Source organism: Lycium barbarum, chromosome 9 (assembly GCF_019175385.1).
Source record: "Lycium barbarum isolate Lr01 chromosome 9, ASM1917538v2, whole genome shotgun sequence".
NCBI classification, from domain to species: domain Eukaryota; kingdom Viridiplantae; phylum Streptophyta; class Magnoliopsida; order Solanales; family Solanaceae; genus Lycium; species Lycium barbarum.
In genome coordinates, this window is record NC_083345.1 from 108,929,652 (window position 1) to 108,951,367 (window position 21,716).

The 21,716-nt window shown below is 35.2% G+C and overlaps 2 protein-coding genes across 3 annotated transcripts; one reads left to right on the forward strand and one right to left on the reverse strand.

The window, feature by feature from the left end:
- Window positions 1–214: 214 nt before the first annotated feature.
- On the forward strand, window positions 215–10,689 carry LOC132609348 (AUGMIN subunit 2). Its single transcript, XM_060323289.1, has 6 exons — window positions 215–554; window positions 2,869–2,994; window positions 4,034–4,138; window positions 4,703–4,771; window positions 8,998–9,111; window positions 10,090–10,689. Exons 1-6 carry the CDS (start codon window positions 426–428, stop codon window positions 10,426–10,428), a joined length of 882 nt encoding a protein of 293 aa, XP_060179272.1. The 5' UTR covers window positions 215–425; the 3' UTR covers window positions 10,429–10,689.
- Window positions 10,690–10,963: 274 nt separating this feature from the next.
- On the reverse strand, window positions 10,964–20,812 carry LOC132609349 (uncharacterized). Of its 2 annotated transcripts, XM_060323290.1 has the most exons (7): window positions 20,180–20,812; window positions 17,531–17,630; window positions 16,979–17,044; window positions 15,126–15,243; window positions 13,706–13,788; window positions 12,044–12,105; window positions 10,964–11,464 (listed from the first exon to the last, which is right to left on the reverse strand). In XM_060323290.1, exons 1-7 carry the CDS (start codon window positions 20,359–20,361, stop codon window positions 11,356–11,358), a joined length of 720 nt encoding a protein of 239 aa, XP_060179273.1. In that variant the 5' UTR covers window positions 20,362–20,812; the 3' UTR covers window positions 10,964–11,355. The 2 variants fall into 2 exon arrangements, with proteins under 2 accessions (XP_060179273.1, XP_060179274.1); XM_060323291.1 differs by lacking the exon at window positions 12,044–12,105.
- Between the last annotated feature and the right edge of the window lie 904 nt (window positions 20,813–21,716).

Genomic DNA, 21,716 nt, shown 5'->3' on the forward strand with positions numbered 1-21,716 from the left:
CATTAAGGTAGAGATAAGGTATGCGTACACCTTATCCTCCCCAAACCCCACTTATGAGATTACACTAGGTATGTTGTTGTTGTTTGCTTTTAGCTTTTAGCTCATAAGTTACTTTTAAAAAACCAATCCAAACACACTCTAAGTTCCTTTAAGGGGCACTTTGGTCATTTTAGTTAATATTTATGTATTGTTTGCCAAAATGTCGATACACAATTTCGCCTTGTGTTTGTCGCACATACCAAACAACGAGGGGGGCTCAGTGCTGTTTCCCAAACCCAGGGGGGTTGTAAGTGATAATTAGAAGGAAACTTTATCGTTGAAACGATCTACCCGATCGGAGTTGTTTGAACTTCGAAGTTGAAAATTTTGAAGTTTGGTAATATAGTAAACGTTGTAGAGAAAGAGAGAAACACCAACAACAACCGATGATGGGAAGCGAGTCGACAACAACGACAACAACATGGGTAGGAAGGAAACCAATGAGAAGAGTAGGTGGAATGTCTGATGCGCTTTCCATTGCTTCTGAACTCGGTTTCTCTCTTCCCAATTCACAGGTATCTACAACTTCCTAATTTGATTCACGCAAGTTCAATGGTTTTAGAACTTACATTTTAGGGTGTGTTTTCTTTGGTATGAAGCAAAATGTTTTTCATCGAAGTCTTTACATATTCTGCCAACTTCTAAAGATGTAAAATTTACATCTTTAGAGACTACATAAAGATTTTTTTTTTTTTTTTTTTTTTTTTTTTAACTTTCTTAAGTACTCCTACTATAAAATTTCCTGCCCAACTGGGACTTTTATTGCCCATTTTTGGGGGAATTCTGTATGTATTTAGAAGTTCGTAATTTGATAGTTATAACAACAACAACATACCGTGGAAAAAAAGTTTCGTTATTTTGTTTTACATTTCACTTGTAATTGTAATTTGAGACTTTATTTTATGTAGAATTTAGAGATAATGATTAAAGCTAGTAGTTGAGGTGTGTTTTGAAAAATAGTTGGATATAGATCAGGTAGGAAACTGAAACTAGCACACCTGATAGTTCAGGTAGGAAATTCATGAAAAAGTGATAGTTCAGGTTTGTTTTTACCGTTAACTCTAGAAATTACTAGTGAAGTGGAATTGGATAGTTGAATTTTTGAATTTGCTTTCACCTCTGACAATAAATTGTGAGAAATGCCTGATTTGTCCTCTTGATAACAGTGGTATTTGGATCAGCTTGTATGTATCTTGACTAATCCACATAGTTTTTTTTTTTATTTTTTTAATCAAGAAATCAAAAGCTAGTAATCACATAGTACCTGCTATCTTCCATTAACACCAAGGTTTAGGTAACAACAACAACATACCCAGTGTAACCCAACAAGTGGGGTATGGCGTAATTTGATAGTTGTAATAATTGCAATTGAAAACTTGTTGCTGATTTCCCATTTTGCTGCAGATTGAATTGATAGTGATGCACTTTGGAAAGTTACATTTAGGCATTTAGGACTTCCCTACTTTTAGTTTCTTAATTACTACTATAGAATTTACTGCCTAACTGGGACTTGTATTGTTGATTTTCTTGGGGGGAATTCTGTATGTATTTAGAAGTTCATAATTTGATTGTTGTAGTAATTGCAATTGAAAACTTGTTGCTGAATTCCCATTTTACGGCAGATCGATTTTGATGCGATGTGCGCAAGTTTAATGGTTTTGGAAGTTACATTTAGGGTCCGTTTGGCCATGAAGATTGTTAAATTTGAAAAACTTAGTTTTTGTTTTCAAAGTGAAAAATGGTATTTGGAAATTGGGGTTGTGTTTGGCCATGGATACAAATTGGAGTTGTTTTTTAATTTTTGTGAGTGATTTGGAGTGTAAAAAGTGAAAACAACTTTTTGGTGTTTTTCAAATTCTGGAAAACTCCGGAATTCAACTCCAGGAAAATGTAAAAAATATTCATGGCCAAACGGCTACTTAGGCATTTTGGTATGAAGGAAATTGTTTTCCTAGAAAATATTTTCTTGGAGAATAAGTGGATTTCTTACTTATTTAGTGTTTGGTAAGTAAGCAAAATTTTTTGGGCCAAGAGCATTTATATGTAGTCTAGCAAAATACCATGGGGATAGGATGAGGTGGGGAGTTGGGGTTCGGAGGTGGCGAGAGGTGGGATGGTCAATGGGTGGGGGTTCGGGTGTTGGGTGGGTAAGGAGGAGATAATGAACTTCGAATGTCACTTATGGAACTTGTTGACCTACCAAACGAGAGAAATTGAAAAACATGTTCCAACATTTTCTGGAAAATGTCTTCCTTCATACCAAACACACCCTAAGGCATTTAGGCTTTGATGAAGGGAAAAGAAAATGGTTAAAAAGATCTTCAAGTCAAAATGAGATGCAACTGTAGAATGCTGCAAAGAAATGTTTGGAATTGGGGGAAATTTACATGGTTTACCTCAAGATTCTACACGATTTCTTGATCCAGCTTTGTTGGTGGGCAGGATTATCAGGGAAATCTGTGCTTGTAGGCTGGACATGCTACTCAGTGGATTAGTCGTGGTGTGCATAAGCTGGCTCAAACAGAAAGATAAAAAGTCTAGTTCGTTCTTGCTGGAAAAGTGAATATTTCATGCTGCTTAAACAGAAAAATTCAATTTAGGTGCTTTTTAGTGCTTCAGTTTAACTGTGCTTTCGTGTTTATGACCTTTCATCATTGCAGGTTGCTTTCCTTTTCCTTGCTCTTTTGTTTTCTGTTGCGTGTTTATTTGAGTGGCTTTCAATATGTCCTTGCTTCTCTCTCTGTTCATCCCTATATTTTTACTGCACTTTGTTTGCTCTCACAATTTGAGATTTATTGATTGGAATTCAACAACATTCCCCTTGTTTAGGAGGAGATCCAAAACTTATCCACCACCACTGGCGAAAATGGTGATGATTTGATAAGGGTCTTGAAGGAACTTACGGCTGTTCAAAGGAAGATTGCAGATTTACAAGTGGAACTTCAAGGTCGAAAGGTGACATTGTTGAGATTCTAATGAATTTCATCTATATTTTAAGGTTTTACATGTTCCTTAAAATTATCCAACACGATGTAGTGCGTTAAATCTAGTGAGCGCCCTTCCTGACAATGTGAATATATACCAAATTGGACTTTTCAGTTGGCCCTAATATACAAATGTCCTATCCGTTTAGGTAGGGCATGGATACCAGATCGTTCAAGTTAATTCGAGAACTTCCTAAACTAGGTTTTAAACTTGTAATTGTGTGTGAACACGTATTTTGTCTGACCAATTTGAGTTTGGAAATCGCTCTATCAATATGACTTAACCAAGAAAAAAAAAAGATCATTCTATCGTTGAACAATGCTAACAAATGCTCGCAGCATATACAATTATCTGTTTGTGTATTAATTAATACCTGTTAGATATCGTTTACTATTTCATCCGTGCATTCAGGTGCATAAATAGCTTTCACATTATAGTTAGAGACTAGCTCACATTGGGTTGGCAGCTTAGTTTAATAGTTTGGTGATTTGGTAAAGATGGGTGACTGTTATAAATGCAATGAGTTTTCTGATAAGCATGTACCTCTAAAATTATACTCGTTTCATTTGGGGGACAACATAAGTTCAGTGGTATAACTTGTCTAAGTCTAACTTAAATGCAGAATACTTACTGAATTCTAGATTTGACTTGGACCTGCATGAACATGAATCTGAGGGAGGATCATTGCAGTTCAATCTCTCAATCTCCCGGATGATATACTACATTCAGGAAAAGCCTAATTATTTAACACTAGAAAGCATCTTGACCTGATTGTGCACAGAGAGGGTTTGCCACTTCCCTTGCTATAAGTTAAGCTCAATCTGTACTTTTTGTGGGTCTTCACCTCGTGTCTCCTCATAGTGGACTCCTAGAGTACTACATTGGACATTGTAAATTGAGTTTACAAGGACTAACAATAGTGATATTTTATTTTCATCACTTGGTTACCTGAAAATTCAGCCTTTTAGATGATATCATGAACTAACATAGCACTGTGCTACAACTTTAGGAGGACAAAAATGTTGCTCATCTGACACATGTCAGTGAAATGGAAAAGAAGATTGAAACATTGCAAAGGATTACTACTATTTTGAAGGACGTTATTCAGAATAAGGTAATTGACCTAATCTGAATGTTAGCTTCTATTTTCTGCATTGTTTTACATTTGGTAATATTCATGTATTTCATCGTGATCTCCTTTGTCCGCCTTTTTGAAATTAAAATAAATTCCCTCGTATCATGGGGAGGCATCAATCCTCTTTCCGTTAATTGATTGATGTTGTTCCATTTGTCAATGCTTTCATGCTTCCCAAAGCACTTTGATACACTCAAGTGAGTCTCAACTAGTTATATGACGTTACGTGGCCTTACATGAATGCTCCTTGTAATGTGAAAACCTTCAAAATATTAATATGGAGAATATTTTATTGAAATGCACGGGAAGAAAGTGAGGCCTACCCTGAGACCAGACCAGAAAATTGAGTTAAGAAAACTTGCATTGTCTAGCAAAGAGCATTGCCAACTTTATTTGGTGTGTAGTTAAGCAAATTTCATACAATTGCAGAATTACATGATAGAATCCTCTTATTTATTGATTTATTTGTTTGTAATTATGATTTCTTTCCTTATTTGCTTTATTTTGCTGCTGTGTTAGCTTAAAGATCTGTGGATTTTTTAGGACCGCATAATTGCTCGCCTTCAACAACCATATTCATTGGATTGCATTCCTGTTGAAGCTGAATATCAGGTTTGTTACTTTCCAACTTTAATATAAGATCAGTTTATCTTCCATGAATATCTAGAACTTGGATAGATGCTTGTTCATACATATACTGACTACTAAAGAGATCAGGAAAAAACAACATAGGTATGTGGAAGAATTTTTGTCAAATATCATTTGATTAGATTCATTATATTTTAGGATTAGATTCATTATATTATATCCTATATCATATTTCAGGATATTTTTTTGAAAAAGGTTGCATTATCTTCACCAGCACCAAGAATGGTGCTGGTATCTGTATTTCCAATTACAAAAGGCCTAGTCCAAAAACTGCTAGGAGTCAAAAAAATCAAAAATTGTTTCTGCGTCCTCTAAACTAATTTTCCTTACACCAGAATATAAAAGACAAAAAGCAGGTCTTAATTTCCTGTATTGAGCAGCTCCTGTCTTCAAAGCACCTATCATTCCTTTCTTTCCGCACAGTCCACCATATGCAAGCTGAAACAAATTCCACCATTTCTTCTATCTGATACTTCCTGTTGCATTGCTCCAAGTCCGCGAAAGGTCCTTTGTATCTTTAGGTTAACCCCAACCAAAGGCAAAAATAATCGCCTTAAAATGTCAGTGACCTTGCGATGCAGAAATAAATGGCTAATGTTATCTGCCGCCTCCTGACACAAAATCACCTGGAGCTCAACTGTATCACCCTTTTCTGAAGATTTTCGTGTGTCAAACAAGCTTTCCTTGCAACCTACCATGTAAAACAGACAACTTAATGGAGCTTTGACTTTCCAATTAAATTTCCAAGGCCAGTCAGGGTCAATGTAACCAATACCTCATAGAGAGTGATTGTGTACCTTCTGTTGCTGCTTCCATTCCAATCCATTGAGTCCTCAAAATTTCGTGTACCATGAAAGACCTCTAATGTCTTCAGAATTACAGCCACCTTTCAATCTTCCAGTCATACAACAATCTTCTAAAAAAGAGATTTCATCCCTGTTGACTCCATGCATCCTCAAACTGTAGCTTCAGGTGTAGAGGCCAAACAGAACAAGTATGGGTATAATTCTTTTAAAGGACCATGTCCTAATTCTGATTTTGAGCACACCAAAAATTGTATAAGCTAACTTATCAAAAATGTAAAAATTGTATTAGTATACCTGTTTTTACAATTTTAATTAGTTCTCTAGATTGAAAATTACCAATTAGTTTGCTAAATACTCTTAATTTAATCTAACGTCATGTTAAGATCACCTCATGAGAACTTAAAGCTGCGATGTTGGACAAACATGAAATTGTAAAACCAATTTTAGTGTCCTATTATGTTTTGAAAATAAATCTGTTCCTTCCCTGATTTGATACTTGTTATTGCTATTTTTGATTTATCAACAAAAATGAATATTATTTTCTATGAAATCTCTAACTATTTGTTCATCTGCTATTATGTGCACCATTGGTTCCCAATTTGAAAGCACTTTAGTATTGACAACACACAAATTAAAAATTATAAGACAACGACAATTGATGAAACACCCACTCTGACACACACATATCTGTGGAGGTCTTGCCAGAGAGCTTCTGGGTAGTCCTTGTCTTGTAACCCTTTGAAACTTGAAATACCGAGTGAAAAAAACTAAGAGGAGCAGATCTAGAAAAGGCTTATGACCATGTCAATTGGTCGTGTCTGCTGAATATTTTGAAACAGATGAATTTTGGTGATAAATGGATCAGGTTTGTATATCCACTGTTAGATTCTCCATTTTGATCAATGGGAGCCCACATGGTTTCTTTAAATCTCAAAGAGGATTGAGGCAAGGAGATCCGTTATATCCTTATTTATTTACTTTGGTGATGGGAGTTTTTAGCCTGATGATAAGGAGGGCAGAAAGTTTTGGCTGGATAAAAGGAATGAGCTTTGGAAGAACTGGTGGTGATAATGTGACCATTTCTCATATTCTATATGCTGATGATACCCTACTGTTGTGTGAAGCAGAGAGAAAGCATCCGTTGTATCTCAGAGGGATTTTACTAACCTTTGAAGCCGTCACTGGACTAAAGATAAATCTGACAAAAAGCAGTATTTTCAGCATTAATGTGGATGAATGCATAGAAGAATTTGCTGACATACTGGGATTAAGGTGGAAAGATTTCCCACTGTGTATCTAGGGCTTCCACCTGGGACAAAAAGAAATGATCTTAGTACTTGGCAAGGTATTCTGGACAGGTGTACTAACAAACTCACTCCATGGGAAAAGCAATATTTATCCTTTGGGGGCGGATGTGACTCTCATCAGTAGTGTATTGGATGGCATGCCTACTTACCTAATGTCTATGTTTTCAATACCAGTTGCAATGGAGAAAACAAAAAGAACTCAATTAGAAATAAGTTTCTGTGGGATGGTAATGCAGGAAAGAGAAGGGTTCATTTAGTCAAATGGCAGACGGTTATGAAAGATAAGAAGGATGGTGGGCTGGGTGTGAGGAATTTAAAGCTTCACAATAGAAGTCTGCTATTCAAATGGTTGTGGAGGTACTGTATGGAAGGTAATGAAGTTTGGAAAGAGCTGATAAATGCAATCCATGGAAAGAAGGATCAATGGAGAAATGTGAAGAGTGCATTATGGAAGGACATATGTAAGTTCTGGGAAGGTTTCAAGCTGTTCACCAGATTCGAGGTGGGCAATGGAGCTAAAATAAATTTCTGGACAGATCTATGGGTTGGAGATGAATGCCTGAAGGACAAATTCCCTACTCTATTCAATTGCTCAACAAAAAAGAATGGCAATGTGGCAGATTTTCACTCAAATTCTGGTTGGCAGCTAGAGTTTAGAAGGAATTTAAATGATTGGGAGATAGAGGACTTTTGCCAGTTGCTTCAACAAATAGAATCAGTTCATATTGATCATTGTAAAGTGGATTTCCTAATCTGGATAGCAAGCAAGGACAATAAATTCTCAGTTGAGAACTGTTACAGTTAGTTAACAAAGCAGTCAAGTCAAGGGGAGGTTTCGTGGCCATGGAAGATGTTATGGAAGACTAAGGCTCCTACTAAAGTAGCATGCTTTGGGTGGATTGCTACAAGGGGGGCATGTTTAACACAAAATAATCTGCAAAAAAGGGGTTTTGTATTATGTAATAGATGTTACTTGTGTCAAGAAGATCTAGAAACAGTGGAGCACCTGTTTATACATTGCAGAGTTGTCAAACAGTGCTGGGAAATATTTCTAAGTATCTGTGGAATTACATGGGTTATGCCTCAGAATGTGAGAGGCTTATTACAAAGTTGGCAACAACAGGTTACACATAAAGAGAACAAGCAGATATGGAGGACTATTCCATTATGCATTTTCTGGACAATATGGCTATAAAGAAACAAGGCCTGTTTTGAAGGACTTAGATCTCCTATTTCTAGAATAAAAGATAGTTGTTTGCAGAATTTGTTCTTCTGGTGTAGGAGTAGTTCAATAGGAAGTCTGGACCAACTAATGGATTTTATAGACTTATTAGGAAGGAAAGTCTAGTAGCTTGTTTCTTTCTGGTGCTTTTTGTTTTGTTTATGTAATCCTTAGTACCTTCTCGGTACCCTTTTAATAAAACTTTTACCTTATCAAAAAAAAAAAAAAAGAGCAGATGTTTTGATAACAGGATGGTAGTGGAATACAAGAGCACCTATATAGCTGTTGGATGCAATCTACATTAGCCATTATGTGGGTTCTATGGAAAGAGAAACATGTGAGCATTTGAAGGAGTAGGTAGTGATTTTGTTAAATTGCAAAGTAGTCCTCTGTTTTTTATTTCTTTTTGGTATATCCATGAGGTTCCTATGTGTATAGATTGGGTTTCTTCCATGGAAAACTATACATACATATTTTGGTGTAGGTTCTCTCTGTTTTGGTATACTGCCTGTACTTGTATACGGGGTTCCCGCAATCATTAATAAAAAAAAATTACCTTATCAAAATAAGGATGCAACCTAGATCTTATGTTTAGTTGACGAGGAACTAACTAGATACGAATCATAAAATTCTTAATTACATAAACACTTCACCTCTAAAACACCCTACTCTTCAATAGTTACCTTATAAAACATTGATTCACAGTAATTACAGTTTCGACTGATATGTCTCTAAGTATCCCTGAGAGAAGGAACTGATATGCTTCTGTACCAGTCTTTAGCTTTTAAAACTGTTCATTTAATCATTCAGACACATGACGAGCCAATAGATGCCTAATGTAATTGAATTGTGCAGAAACAATTTTCAGAATTGCTGATGAGGGCTGCTAGTGACTATGGTGCTTTAACGGCCTCTGTAACAGATTTTCAATGGAGTCAGAATTTTAAAGAACCACCAACAGTATGGGGGGTATGCACTTCTTTTTTCCAATTCTGCTGATTAACTTTTTCTTCACATGTCAAAATAAAACTAATTTGTTTTGATGATTTGAGTTGGAAGTATTATTCGTAATGTTGTACTAAAAGTAATATGTTTTGCATGGAAGCTATTATTTTATATTTTATGTTGGGTTCATGAATCAGTAAGAGTAAATGGCCTCGTCACATTACCATATATCGGTCCTGGTGACAGTCAGGTCCTTGATATTGCTCATATTTTGCTCCCTATTTGTCTGATGCAAGAAAATATTGAGTTTTGTTGTGTGGAAGGCATGTCACTATAGTTCTACATACACTTTTGAGGGAAAGAAAATTGTAAAACTCAATATGGAAAAGAAAAAAAATGATGTGTGGTGTAGTTAGCTGGAGCTATGTCAATTAGACACGGAGATGTATGATGCAGCTAGATGTCAGTGTCTTTGAATCTGTATAGAAGCAAAACGTGTTTGTATGTGCGCTCAGGTAAGACTGATTTTAGATGTTGCAACTGCAAAAGGATTAAAGGAACTAGGAACCCATGAAATCATTAGTGTAGTGTTGCATTCTTGTTTGATTGCATGTCTGGTAAGTTGAACCCTCTATAAGTACACATGGGATACAAAATTATTCCTTCTCAAGGCCCCGAATTAGCTTTTACTCTGTGGTATGCTTGGATCTATTGCATTAAGCATGTAATAGAACTTCATGTATTCACAAAAACACAAAGTCATTTCTTCCTATATGTCCTAGCCTTGGTAGATAGAGTTGCCTGGTACCTGTTGTTGGTGAGAGGTGGCAGGTATCTCATGGAATTAGTCGAGGTACGCGCTCTAGCCGGGACACCACGGTTATCAAAAAAAAAAAAAATTCATGAATCCACATTTATGGATAGGAAAAGCAAGATTAAATAATCTTAGGTAAGATACCAAGTTGCGTTTGATATTCAAGTTTGATGTTTTAATTAATGTAGGAAATGCTTCGCCCAATTCCTGTCGCTTTGGCATCTAGCACCCGATTCTTTGAAGCCATGTCTGCTATGAGAGAGTCAATTGCAACTCTGCATGCTTTGAGAGTTGGTCATTCTTCTTCCCTGTCTACAACACCAAGCAACGATCCTTCTCAAACAACACTTGGAGATTCTGATTGTGTGACTCCTCCCCCGTGGAGAACAGAATCAAGCTTCGATGATTTAGCAGTTGGAAGCTTGAGAAGGCAAGAAAGTGAGCCGCAAGAAGTTAGTGAAATTGCAAAAGGTGATAGTATGAGCCAAAGGAGATTGTCATGGCCTCCTTCAGTTAAGAACATCTGATAATGGTATCAATATCTTGGCATGCTGGTGATATTTTTATCCCCATTTCCATGAATTTATCATTTTGGTTCTCTTTGTATTCGTTTAGTTGTTTGTATTTATCGGTGTCTGATGGGTGCGTTTTTCTTTTCATTACTTGGTTGAAGGAGGTCCCTTTAGCGAATTTCCTCGGACATTTGTTTGCTTTTAATCTTGTAATTGTAATCTCGAACTGCAGCAATTACTGGCTGTGTCCAAAATGAAAAGATTGGTTTTCACAGATATATACATTCTCCACATCTTCGGCTCAATGACATGTAAGATCTAGTCAATAATAGTAATATTTTTGGTTCCACTGTAGAAGGAGTTGTAAGCTCTTTTTTCCCATGCTTTTATTTATTTCATAACTATTTTTATCTTGGTGTTTGGGAAACGCATTTCAGATTTATATTTTTATATATAGCTATATGGTGGAGGGCCCTCGTCCGTCTTAACTACCAACAAATAGTAATGTGATAAACAGTTATCGGTATCCTTTAAAGTACTCGTAGGTAAATATCAAGAACGTTGTCTAAATAGATGAAGGTAGGCAAAAAAACAAAAACAAAGTGAGAATTGGCAGATGTTTAGCTGACATTAACTCACCAAACAAAGCAAGGTTCAGCATCTAAATGATGATGGGGCCAAAAACTTAATCTGATGGTATGAAAAATTGTGCATAAAACTTAAACTCTATTTTATTACTGTACAAAGTCTTTACCAAGGAAAGGGAGCAACAAGGCAAGTACACACTACACAGTATGCCCAAAATTGTACATGATTCAGTCGACTCTTTGTTCCTTTTTTTTTTCTCTCTCTCTTTCTCACAGTGGAGATGACATTTCTCCCTGGGTAAAATCTAAAGATCAATAGCCGTGGACGTCCGATTTTCTATGGTGAGATCGACCATCACCCCAATGCATGAGTTGAGCGGGGAAGAATGGAGTTGGCGAGTTCTTCGTCCAACTTAACTGGGAGTGGTGGCATCTGCTTCAGCGTGCAGGATGACTCATTCAATCTGCCAGTAAAGAACAAAACTAGTTATAGAATCCAAGTAATGCAAAACTCTCAAGTGATCCCAGAAAAAAGAGTATCTGGTTCACTCAATGATCGTGTATGAGTTTTATGCAATGCTTGCCTTTTAGGAGGGATCCCAAGTGAAAAATGAGATTTATCAGAAGGATATAACTTATACACACTTTCGTGTAAAGAATTCATGCTATCTATATAACCTGTTGTAGTATGTAGCTTGCCTCATTTTCCAGTTTATCATTCCTACTGTTTACGGATGGTTATTTATAGTAATCTTTTAGGCGAGCTGATAGCCTAAAATTTATGGTAGATAGTCGTGTAGAGAAGTTAAACTCTTATTAGAAGATCATGATAAATGGGACAATAGGCACTGAAAAACAAATTAACTCAGAACCAGTTGAAGTGAAATAATCCAAATTCTTAATTTCCCATGGAAAATTTGAACATCGTGAAGCACATCCATGAGAATCATAATAATCACAAGAATGAGGGCAGTGCTGCAGAAACAATATAAAAGATGTAAAGGAACAGGCACACTCAAGAGATCGAGCACTTCTGAACGTACTTTTTTAAAATATTGAAGATGTTATCTCGAGCCTGACACAAAAGTCGAGTGTTCTCGTGTATCTGCAAGAAAGAAGGGGAAAGAATAAGGGTAGAGTTATGTCGTGTACAGCGGGGGACTATTAGGGAGAGGGAGGTCCTTTGAGAATGCATGTTCAAGATATACAAAGGAACTTCTAATGCTACCATGAGAAAAGTTCAAGTTACATCAGTAGTCCTGCTTTTATATACCTTTATATATATGCTACTAAAAAGATAGGAATTAGAGACAGACAGATTCTGGAGCTAAACAGAAAATTCTGTCTCTAATCCTATTTAGCAAAGGATTAGCTAGCGACAGATATTAGAAAATTTTGTTCTAATTCCAGTTTTTTTGTTGTAATTACCAAGTGACATATTTATCTTTTGTAGCTTCATGTGAGTTTCACACATTTGAATATCTAGCACGAAATGAACAAGATATTGGTTCCCTTAGAGAAAACTAAGAACCTAGCCAGTAGATGAGACAAAATGAATCAAAACAACTTGTCTTTCTGAATCTTGAGAACATAGGTTCCATGTAAAAGGGGTATCCTAAGTTTGGTTAATATTTTCAGATGAACAAATTCTGAAACAGCAGATAGGTTTTAGGAAGGAAACACCTTAAGAGGTCGTTTGCCAGCATAAAATCCCGCATAAAATAATACTCCCTCTGTTTCAATTTGTTTGAACCTATTTCCTTTTTAGTCCGTGCCAAAATGAATGACCTCTTTCCTAATTAGGAAACAAATTCACTTTATGAATGATTTATAGCCACACAAATTTTCAAGGCTTATTTTGAACCACAAGTTTCAAAAGTCTTCCCTCTTTCTTAAATGTCGTGCCCAGTCAAATTGGTTCATATAAATTGAAACGGAGGGAGTATAATGTTTGGTTGGAGGTATTAGAATAAATAATTCCCGTTTTCCTAAATCAACGTTTGGTTGACCATAAAAATAGATAATACTTGTATTAAGTTATGAGAGTATCTATCTATTTTATGCGGCGGAATGTGGAATAAGAATATCGTATTAGCACTTCAGAGATGAAATATTTAAAGACAAAAATATCCTTAAAGTAGGTCATCCTTACATAACATCTCATGTATTGTTATTCAACGGATAACAATCCCTTCCTTAGTTTTAACCGTACAAATCCTCGTATTACTAGCATCTGAACCAAATGACCCCTAAGATCAAGAGGCAAATTGCAGACTATTTGACTATGAAGACAAGCCCTTCAACACGGGAGGTAAGGTAAGGAATAGCTACTACTTAAAGAAAGTCAATATGACTATCAAGATCTCTATAACTTTTGAAAATGCACAAGGTTATTCACGATCTCCATAAAATCATGAAAAACTTAATTTACGATGCTCCAGAGTAAGAGAAAGATGTTGTGTCTTAAATGTTTGTTAGAAAAGTAAAGAAAACTCGTATCTCTGGCTCTAAAGGGCAATACGTCCTAGTTAAGAGATGCACTTTCTGTTAAAATAGCTTGACTGTGAAACATCAGTTGGTATTTGGAAGAGAAAATTGTGAACAAAGAGAGTCGAGACTGTTAACTTTTTCCAGGTGCAAAGTAGTTGTTATGTGACAGTTCTAAGCAAAAAACTGAAATTATATAGGATAAGTTGCATACTTACTTGATGTGTCACAAGATTTGCAGAAATCTGTTCGAAGATCCGAGCATTTTGATGAATAAGCTGTGTGGTCACATTGACTGTGGCTGCAAAGAACAAAATTCTTTTTTTCAGAATAAAGAGCTTGGAATTAACTAGATGAGAAGAACATTATCAGATGCTTTAACTTGAGATATCAGGGGTTTGTCCTTGAAATTTGTAGACCTCTAGTCATAGCTCTTTTTTCTACAACAAGATGATAATATTTACCTGTAATGATTGATATGTGTTTTTCATACCAGATTTTAGGCCTAGTATTTTTCCCCCGTGTTTGGTACGAAGGACAATGTTTTCCTAGAAAATAACTTATTTTCTTGTGCTTGGTAAGTACGTAGAAATATTGTCTTTAAAGCATTTGTATATGATCTAAACAAACACTATGAGGGTGGGTTGGGAATAGAAGTATGGGGTGGTGGGGATGGGGCTATGGGGGAAGGGTGGTGTTTGTTGGACGGTAGGAGGTGACAATTAGTGTGGAATATCATTTATAGAACATGTTTTACCTACTTCAACTAGGAAGTCTATTTCTTCATTTTTAAGGAACTTATTTTCCTAGAAAAAATGTTTTCAAACATGGGAAAATTGGAAACATACCATACCAAACACCACCCTATGTTTTGTCTTTTCATCACTTTCTTTAGTTAACTTCAACATCCAGATCCTATTCTTATGTTTTAAAAGTTAGACTTTGCAAGGAATTGCTCCATAATATGAGGCTTAAGCCTTGACAGTTAGGGCTTCATGTATGTTCCTCATAATTTCTTCCTCATAAATGTTTTTTGGTCATCTCATGTTGAACTAATTCTTACAGGGCCTAGTAATACTACAACCTAGTTAGAGAAGTTCTAAAATTCATATTACATCTACCCCTTCTCCAAGGAAAAAAGATAGTCTAAAACTTATGTTGGTATCTTCACACATCTCACTTGTATGTCAATTCTCCCTTCTTTTATTGACAAAACAAACAAAACTTTAAATTGAGAAAACGTTGGAAAGACAAGAACAGTATCCAGAACGCTACACAGTATTTCTATTGAAAGACAAGAAATAATCAAACTTAAAAGCAAATTAAAAACAAAAATCTTCAATGACAGGGAAATGCATGTATCATTAAATGCATCAAATTCTTAATAATCAATTAGACAACTATACTTCAATCCCATACTAGTAGGGGGCCTCAAATTCTTAATACTTCGGAGATTTAAGTTTCGTCAAAGTTTCCATCGCTTCTAGTATAGAGCTAAACATTGAGAAAGAATTTAAAATGCAAAGTCCTGTGTTTGCTATGATTAACAACCAACAAGACATAATTCATATATCCGCTTAAAAGGAAAATTCTTGAGCAATGTTAATCTACTGGCTATTCTTGAGAAGCAAAACTGACCATGGTACGAGGCGAAACCTTCACTCTTATTAGAAACCACTCGTTGAGCATATGGAGCATAACCAGGGTGCATTACAACGGGGGATGACGACACTGCAGTAGGATCAGTCATTTTTTCCTGAGAAAAGAATGTAACACGTTCCTTGAGCCTTAAGAGTACACGTCAAAGTAAGCCAAACAAAAAGGACTAAAACAGCAGTGATGAATTCCCACAGACTCATTACAGACAACTTTCTAAAAACATGCAAGAGAAAAAAGACCAAGCTGAAACATGATCTTCATAATTTCGAGAAATTTTTGTTGAGTGACAATGGAGGTGCTAGTATTGTAGGGAAAGTTGTTGAACTTTTAAGGATTGAACTCTAAATTTTAGACCCACTAGGGAGGTATAATGCGCAGCTCCGAGGGCAGCCAAATGGATCACCAGGATACAACAACTTTAGCTTGAGAGATCTATGACCATTTTCTTGCCTTAAGCCACCTAACTATGATATTTAGGCTTCTAGACTCATTATAAGCAGATGAATTTAATCATCGTTCCTATCATATCTAAGCATGGATCTTACATCACATTCATTGAATTATATTAGCAACTTAACATTCTAAGCACGCGTTTGGACATAAAAAAAAAAACTATAGTTGAAAAAAGTTGAAAAAGAGTATTTGGAAGTTGAAGTTGTGTTTGGACGTACATTTAACTTGAAAAAAGGTAGAGATTTTGTGAGTGGGAAAAAAGATTCACTTCAAAAATGATCAAAACCACTTTTTCAAACTTAAAACTCCCTTCAAATTTATTTTTTTCAAAAAATCAGTCCAATGGTATGACCAAACGCTATTTGGATTCTTTTTTTTTTTTTTAAAAAAAACACACAAAAAAAAAATATGGCCAAACAAGCTCATAGTCCCCCTCCTCAATGAGGAAGAAAATTCTTGGGTCAAATCATGTCAACATCTGAAAAGAAGCGAGTTGACAAAAGAGGACAGAACTTTTGAGGTTGCCACAACTAATGCAAGGTTCACCTTGCAGGAAGCAGTGAGTCCTTGAAAATCCTTTCACTCACAATATCCAAGTACAAAGTTTTATTGTTAACACAGGTGGACAAGGAACTAAGTATTAATTAGAGGATCTAAGACGCCGCTCTTGCTGAAAGTCTTACAACATTGTTCTGTGAATAGCCATCCAAGGAGAATGTTTTTGTGCTCAGAGAACCTTTCTCCATTACTCTCATTAAACCACGAGCACAGTGAGGAGAATAATCGTTCAGAAAGACACTTTTGTAGCCTAGAGAAGCTTTGTGGAAGAATAATGTAACTTTAGAAGTGATGTGTTTTACATGTGAAATGCAGCAGGCATGAGGCATTCCCTTATACAATCCATAAGATTCTATGAGTGTGAGAAAGCAGAGGGGCATCCGGATATTCCTACACCTATTAACTTATATACACTGGCGGCGTGCATAAAGAATTTTTGCGGTATCATAGTACTTTTAACTTATTGTAGTAGGTTACGTACCTTATTTTCCAAGTTCCTAATCCCACTTATTATGGATGGTTACCTGTAGTTATTTATCTTTTAGATGACTTGATAGTATTGAAGTTTTTTTTACATTGTCCGAGTATAGACATTAAACTCTTTGCATTATTTGGATTATCTTTTCAAACTTATTTGGAGCGCAATATATTCTTGGACTTATGAATTCCTATCATAGAGAGGAATTCTAGTCCTTCATCATTGTACAGATCTCTGGACTCACATGGTGGTGTTTTCATTAATATATTTTACTTATGCAAAAATGAGCTCAAACAGATAGGGAAAACATTATCAATGAAAAAACATGAAATCAAGTGCTTACCTTTCTATCTTTATTTTTCTTCAATAGATTTGCATCATCCTTCCTTCTCTTACTGTTTTCCTTTTTCTACAGGGATAATAACAGAGTCAACAACAACACTAGAATGAGAAAAACTTGCTCCAAAGAATTTGAGAATTATAGCTAAACAATATGATAGCTATATGTTAACTCTTCTAAACCAAATAACTACAACTATAAGGATTTTAGAAATGAAATTCTTATGCCTGTCAATATGCAGAAAACAATGCATTTTACTGTGAAACTTGTAACAGATGCAGATGAAAAAAGATTATGTCCAATATAAAATGAGTTTTGAGTTCACTTAAGAGGATAACTATATTGTGGTTAAGAATTTCTATGCTTTTAGTAGTAGCTACGACTTATTTGGGACTGAGGTGTAGTTGATTGCTTGATGTATGCTTGTCTATATTTTTTATTGCAAAGTAACAAATTCAAAAATTTTACTTTTTCTGGTTATATTTTCGTCAAGTATCAAGTTCAGGTAGCCTTTTCAGCTAATATATCAAAAATGCAGCAGCTAGGAACACTTACCGTGGTCCATTTGCATCGTAATGCCACATCACGAACACTCTTGCTCTTCAGCATAATTGCAATTTTTGCATAACGGGATATGCTCGTCTCAGAGGCATATCTGCAGATATTTGTGAGTTATTGCCTGGATGCACTAGTTATCCGAGGAATAGAGCTTACAAATAAACTCTAAAATCCTCGAGTAAAGTAACTTAAAAAAGAAATAAGAGTCCAACAACTTTGACAAGATAAAGAATAGGAGGTAAAGAAACATCAGCCTGAAATTCATCCTTTTATCCTTGTTTCTAATACTAGATGTTAGCAGATTTTAAAACTAGGTTCAAATCGTATTATAAACCAACTAGTAGTAATTAGAAATGTTGATGACCGAGATATTTAGCTTCTTTTCTTAACTTCAAGAACTTTATTTTGAGATTCTACAGCGTATTGGGGAGGTGGCTTATGAGTTTGCTTTTCCACCTAGCTTGACAGGTGTTAATCCGGCTTTCCATGTTTCTATGCTGAAGAAATACCATGAGGATAGGTCCCACATATTATAGTTGGACACAGTAAAGCTTGATCAGAATATGACATCTGAGGAGGAGCCGGAGGCTATTCTGGACAGATAGGATAATAATAGGTTTAGTTCATATTATCCTCATGTTCTTGATTTTCCGTGGTGCTCTCATTTTTTCTCTCATGTCTCGCATTTTCTATCTCCATAAGATACACTTTAGAGATTTAGTTGCCTTAAGGCTTGTCTTCTTTCAGAACCTTGTTACGTTCAAGCTGTCATTTTTGTCCGAGGCTTTCAAACTACACAGTTGCTGCAAACCAGTGATTTGGATCAAGTGGCTTAGGTGATCAGCAATTCTCAAGGGAATGATCCAAGTAGTAGTGCTATTGGATGCTATATTTCCATGTTTACTACAGAGGCTACATTTTTTGATAAAAGACTTTTTAGAAGGTAAGCAAAAGTCACTCCAGAATGGTCCAAAATCACTTATACTTCATATGCGCGGGGGGAGGGGGTGTCACTTGAACTCTAAATTGAAAACTAATTAACCTGTTATCCCATTAGCTTGTCCTCCTCCTAAACCCTACCTATAATGTATAGATACATCATTATGTGGTGTTGGAAAAATAAGTTTTGCTATGACGGTTAGGGTTTACAAAGAGAAAATATAGAGGAGTTTTAGGTTGTGGAAACAAAGGAGCTCATCCGTCTTGTGGGGATTCCTGCTACTGATAACACAAGTCGTGGTTGCTGCGTAAATGCTTTCGCTCAGGAGAAACCCGTAAGTCTCCTAACTAGTATTTTACAATCCAATACTACAAAAACTAATAAGCAACATCAATTAGGAAACAAGTTGATTGAATATTCCCTTAAAACCAAAAGATTGAACCATTGCCAACTTTCTGAACTGTGGTCCAGAAAATAAAACACAATGGAAGTAGCCACCCAACCAAGATTCAATGAGGTGTTTGGGAGTGTAGTAGATTGTAAGGAAGTACTCCCTCCGTCCATTTTTACTTGTCCTGTATTGACTTGGCACACCTCTTCAGGAGCCATAAATAAAATGACAATGTTGTTAAATCACCCCTAATTATTAGTAAGTCATCTAATGGTTGAAATCAATTAAACATACTTTAAAAGTTGTGCAACCACTAACAATTCCTTAAAGTTTTTAACTCAATAATTAATAATAAGGGTAAAATAGATATGAAATGGTAATTTATCTCTTGGTTTTCCAAACTGGACAATTAAAAGTGGACATCTATTTTTAGTATACAGGATAAGTAAAAATTGATGGAGGGAGTACTTATACAATTTTCATAAGCAGCTTTTTAGGTACTACTAATAAATTTAAGGTGTTTTCAGGTATTTCTATGAGACAAAGTGAACCAGAGAACACTACTCATTAGAGCAAATATACCTGAATTTCTCAGTTTCAATCAAATGGAAACAGACAAAAATATTACAGCTTTGTTAAATAACTATTGAAGTACCATTTAACTGTTGAAAGAAGTAAAACAAGGAACTTATAAATTAGAATCTCAAGCAAGGAAAGAGCCAAAAAAAATATTTATTTGTACAGCAACAACTGTACTTGATTTGCTTTAGTCCACACAAATGAATCTCAAGCAAGTTGTAATAAGCTACATTAATCTTTACAGACTGTATATTTTACCCTTACAAATTTCACATGCAAAATTTGACTAATTCATCATTACAGCAGTCACAAAGCTTAGACAACCACAACAACAAACAAATAATTGACAAGCCACCATAACTGGCTGTCTGGCCAACCCATAAATAGAAACAACAGCTTATCATCTTAAAACATCAAATTGACTAAATCATTATAGCAATCACAAAGCTTAGACAAACACAACTAACAAACAAATAATTAACAAGCCACCATAAATAGACAACCCCACAAATATAAACAACAAACTTATCATCTCAAAGTGTTGGCTACAGGTTCGGTCAAACTCAGTAACTTCATTTCAAACTCTGTATTTGTCTTAAAAATTCATCGAATATGTACATATTACTAAATTTAGAAACCAGTAACTTAAAAAGATTAGAATCTAGAACCCATAAGCTTCAAATCTTGGCTTCGCTTCTGAAATCAACTACAACAAGACTTAAAAAGATTAACTTACTTTACTAGTCCTTCCTCCAAGAGAGCTTGTTCTTCTAGAGTCCAATCCATTGAAACCTGATTTTGCTGGAAACTTGTAGGCGAAGAATTACTATCTCTTCCCCCTATTGAATTATTCACACTGCATGAATTTGAAGCATTCATATTCCCTTCTTTAATATTCATACTAGATGAACTTTCCATCAATCATATACCACAAATAGAAAGTTCCTTTAAAATAAAAACAGAGAACTCTGTTTTTTCCTCTGTTTTTGTGTAAAAAAACTATATTATACACAAAAAAAGGTGCCAAAAATGAAGTATTTGGAGTGTTGGAGACTCAAAAAAAATCAAAATAAAGGAGTAAAGAAAAGGCCAATAAGGGGAGTTGAAGTTTTTGAAGATGGAGTTGATGAGAGATATTATGGTGAGATTATTCTTTGATAGATGCATGGGCATCAATAATAATGAGAAAAAAATAAATCAAAGTTACTGCAGAGTTTTTTGGAACAAAGAAAGCAGAGAGAAAAAGGAGGGAATCTATGAAGGATCACACTTAGTTATGACAAAAAGTTTGGTTGATACACAACTGAAAAAAAAGAAGGAAAAAAAACAATGCAACTGCTTAATGTAATTCTGTGTTTGTTTTTACGTGAATATAAAATTGATGAAAGAAAAGGAAAGGGTTGTTGTGGGAGGTATTATATACTCCCCCTATCCTAATTTGTCCTTAATTTATGTGTTACGCTTTTCTTTTTAGTCTGTTTCGAAAAGAATGTTATATTTCCTTGTTTGATAATAATTTAACTTTAAATTTTACCTTTAGATAATTTATAACCACACAAATATCTTTGGCTTATTTTAGACCACAAGATCCAATAGCCTTCCTTTATTTCTAACTATATTACATAAATTGGGACGAATGAAGTATATATGTATGTTTGTATAAATATATACTCCACTTTTAGAATGGAAAAAGCAATATGAGTATATCAATACCGGAGTCAAATTTATGTCTGGGAATCCAAAAAATATTACAATGTTCTAATTGGTTTAGCTTGTCACCTTACCTAAAGTAACTTTTGAGAACAATAGTTTCCCCTTTATGTCGACGGCTTCAATGGTCTATAAATAATTTAATAATTTTACTTTGTTCAGTATAATTTTTCGACAAAGTACATTTACCCTTTTACTAGCTCTGCAAGTCGTATATACATGCAATTGGCTCATTGTTTAAAAATAACAAAGTAAATATCAGCTTGAAACATAAACTAAAGTACCAAAAATCAATACAATAGTCCTAGACATAAACTAAAGTATCAAAAATCAATACAATAGTCCTAGACATAAACCAACTCACTGGCCAAATTGTGACAATAAATCGATAATACACGTAAAATTTTGTTTATGCCGTTGCTTATAATAAAGGCATAATACATTGATAGGCATCTAAATTTGACCTCAACTGACAAGTAAACACTCTAATTTTGAAAATTTATATCTTGACATCTCAATTCGTCTCCATTATGTGTCATGTCCACACTCGGCATCCACAAGAC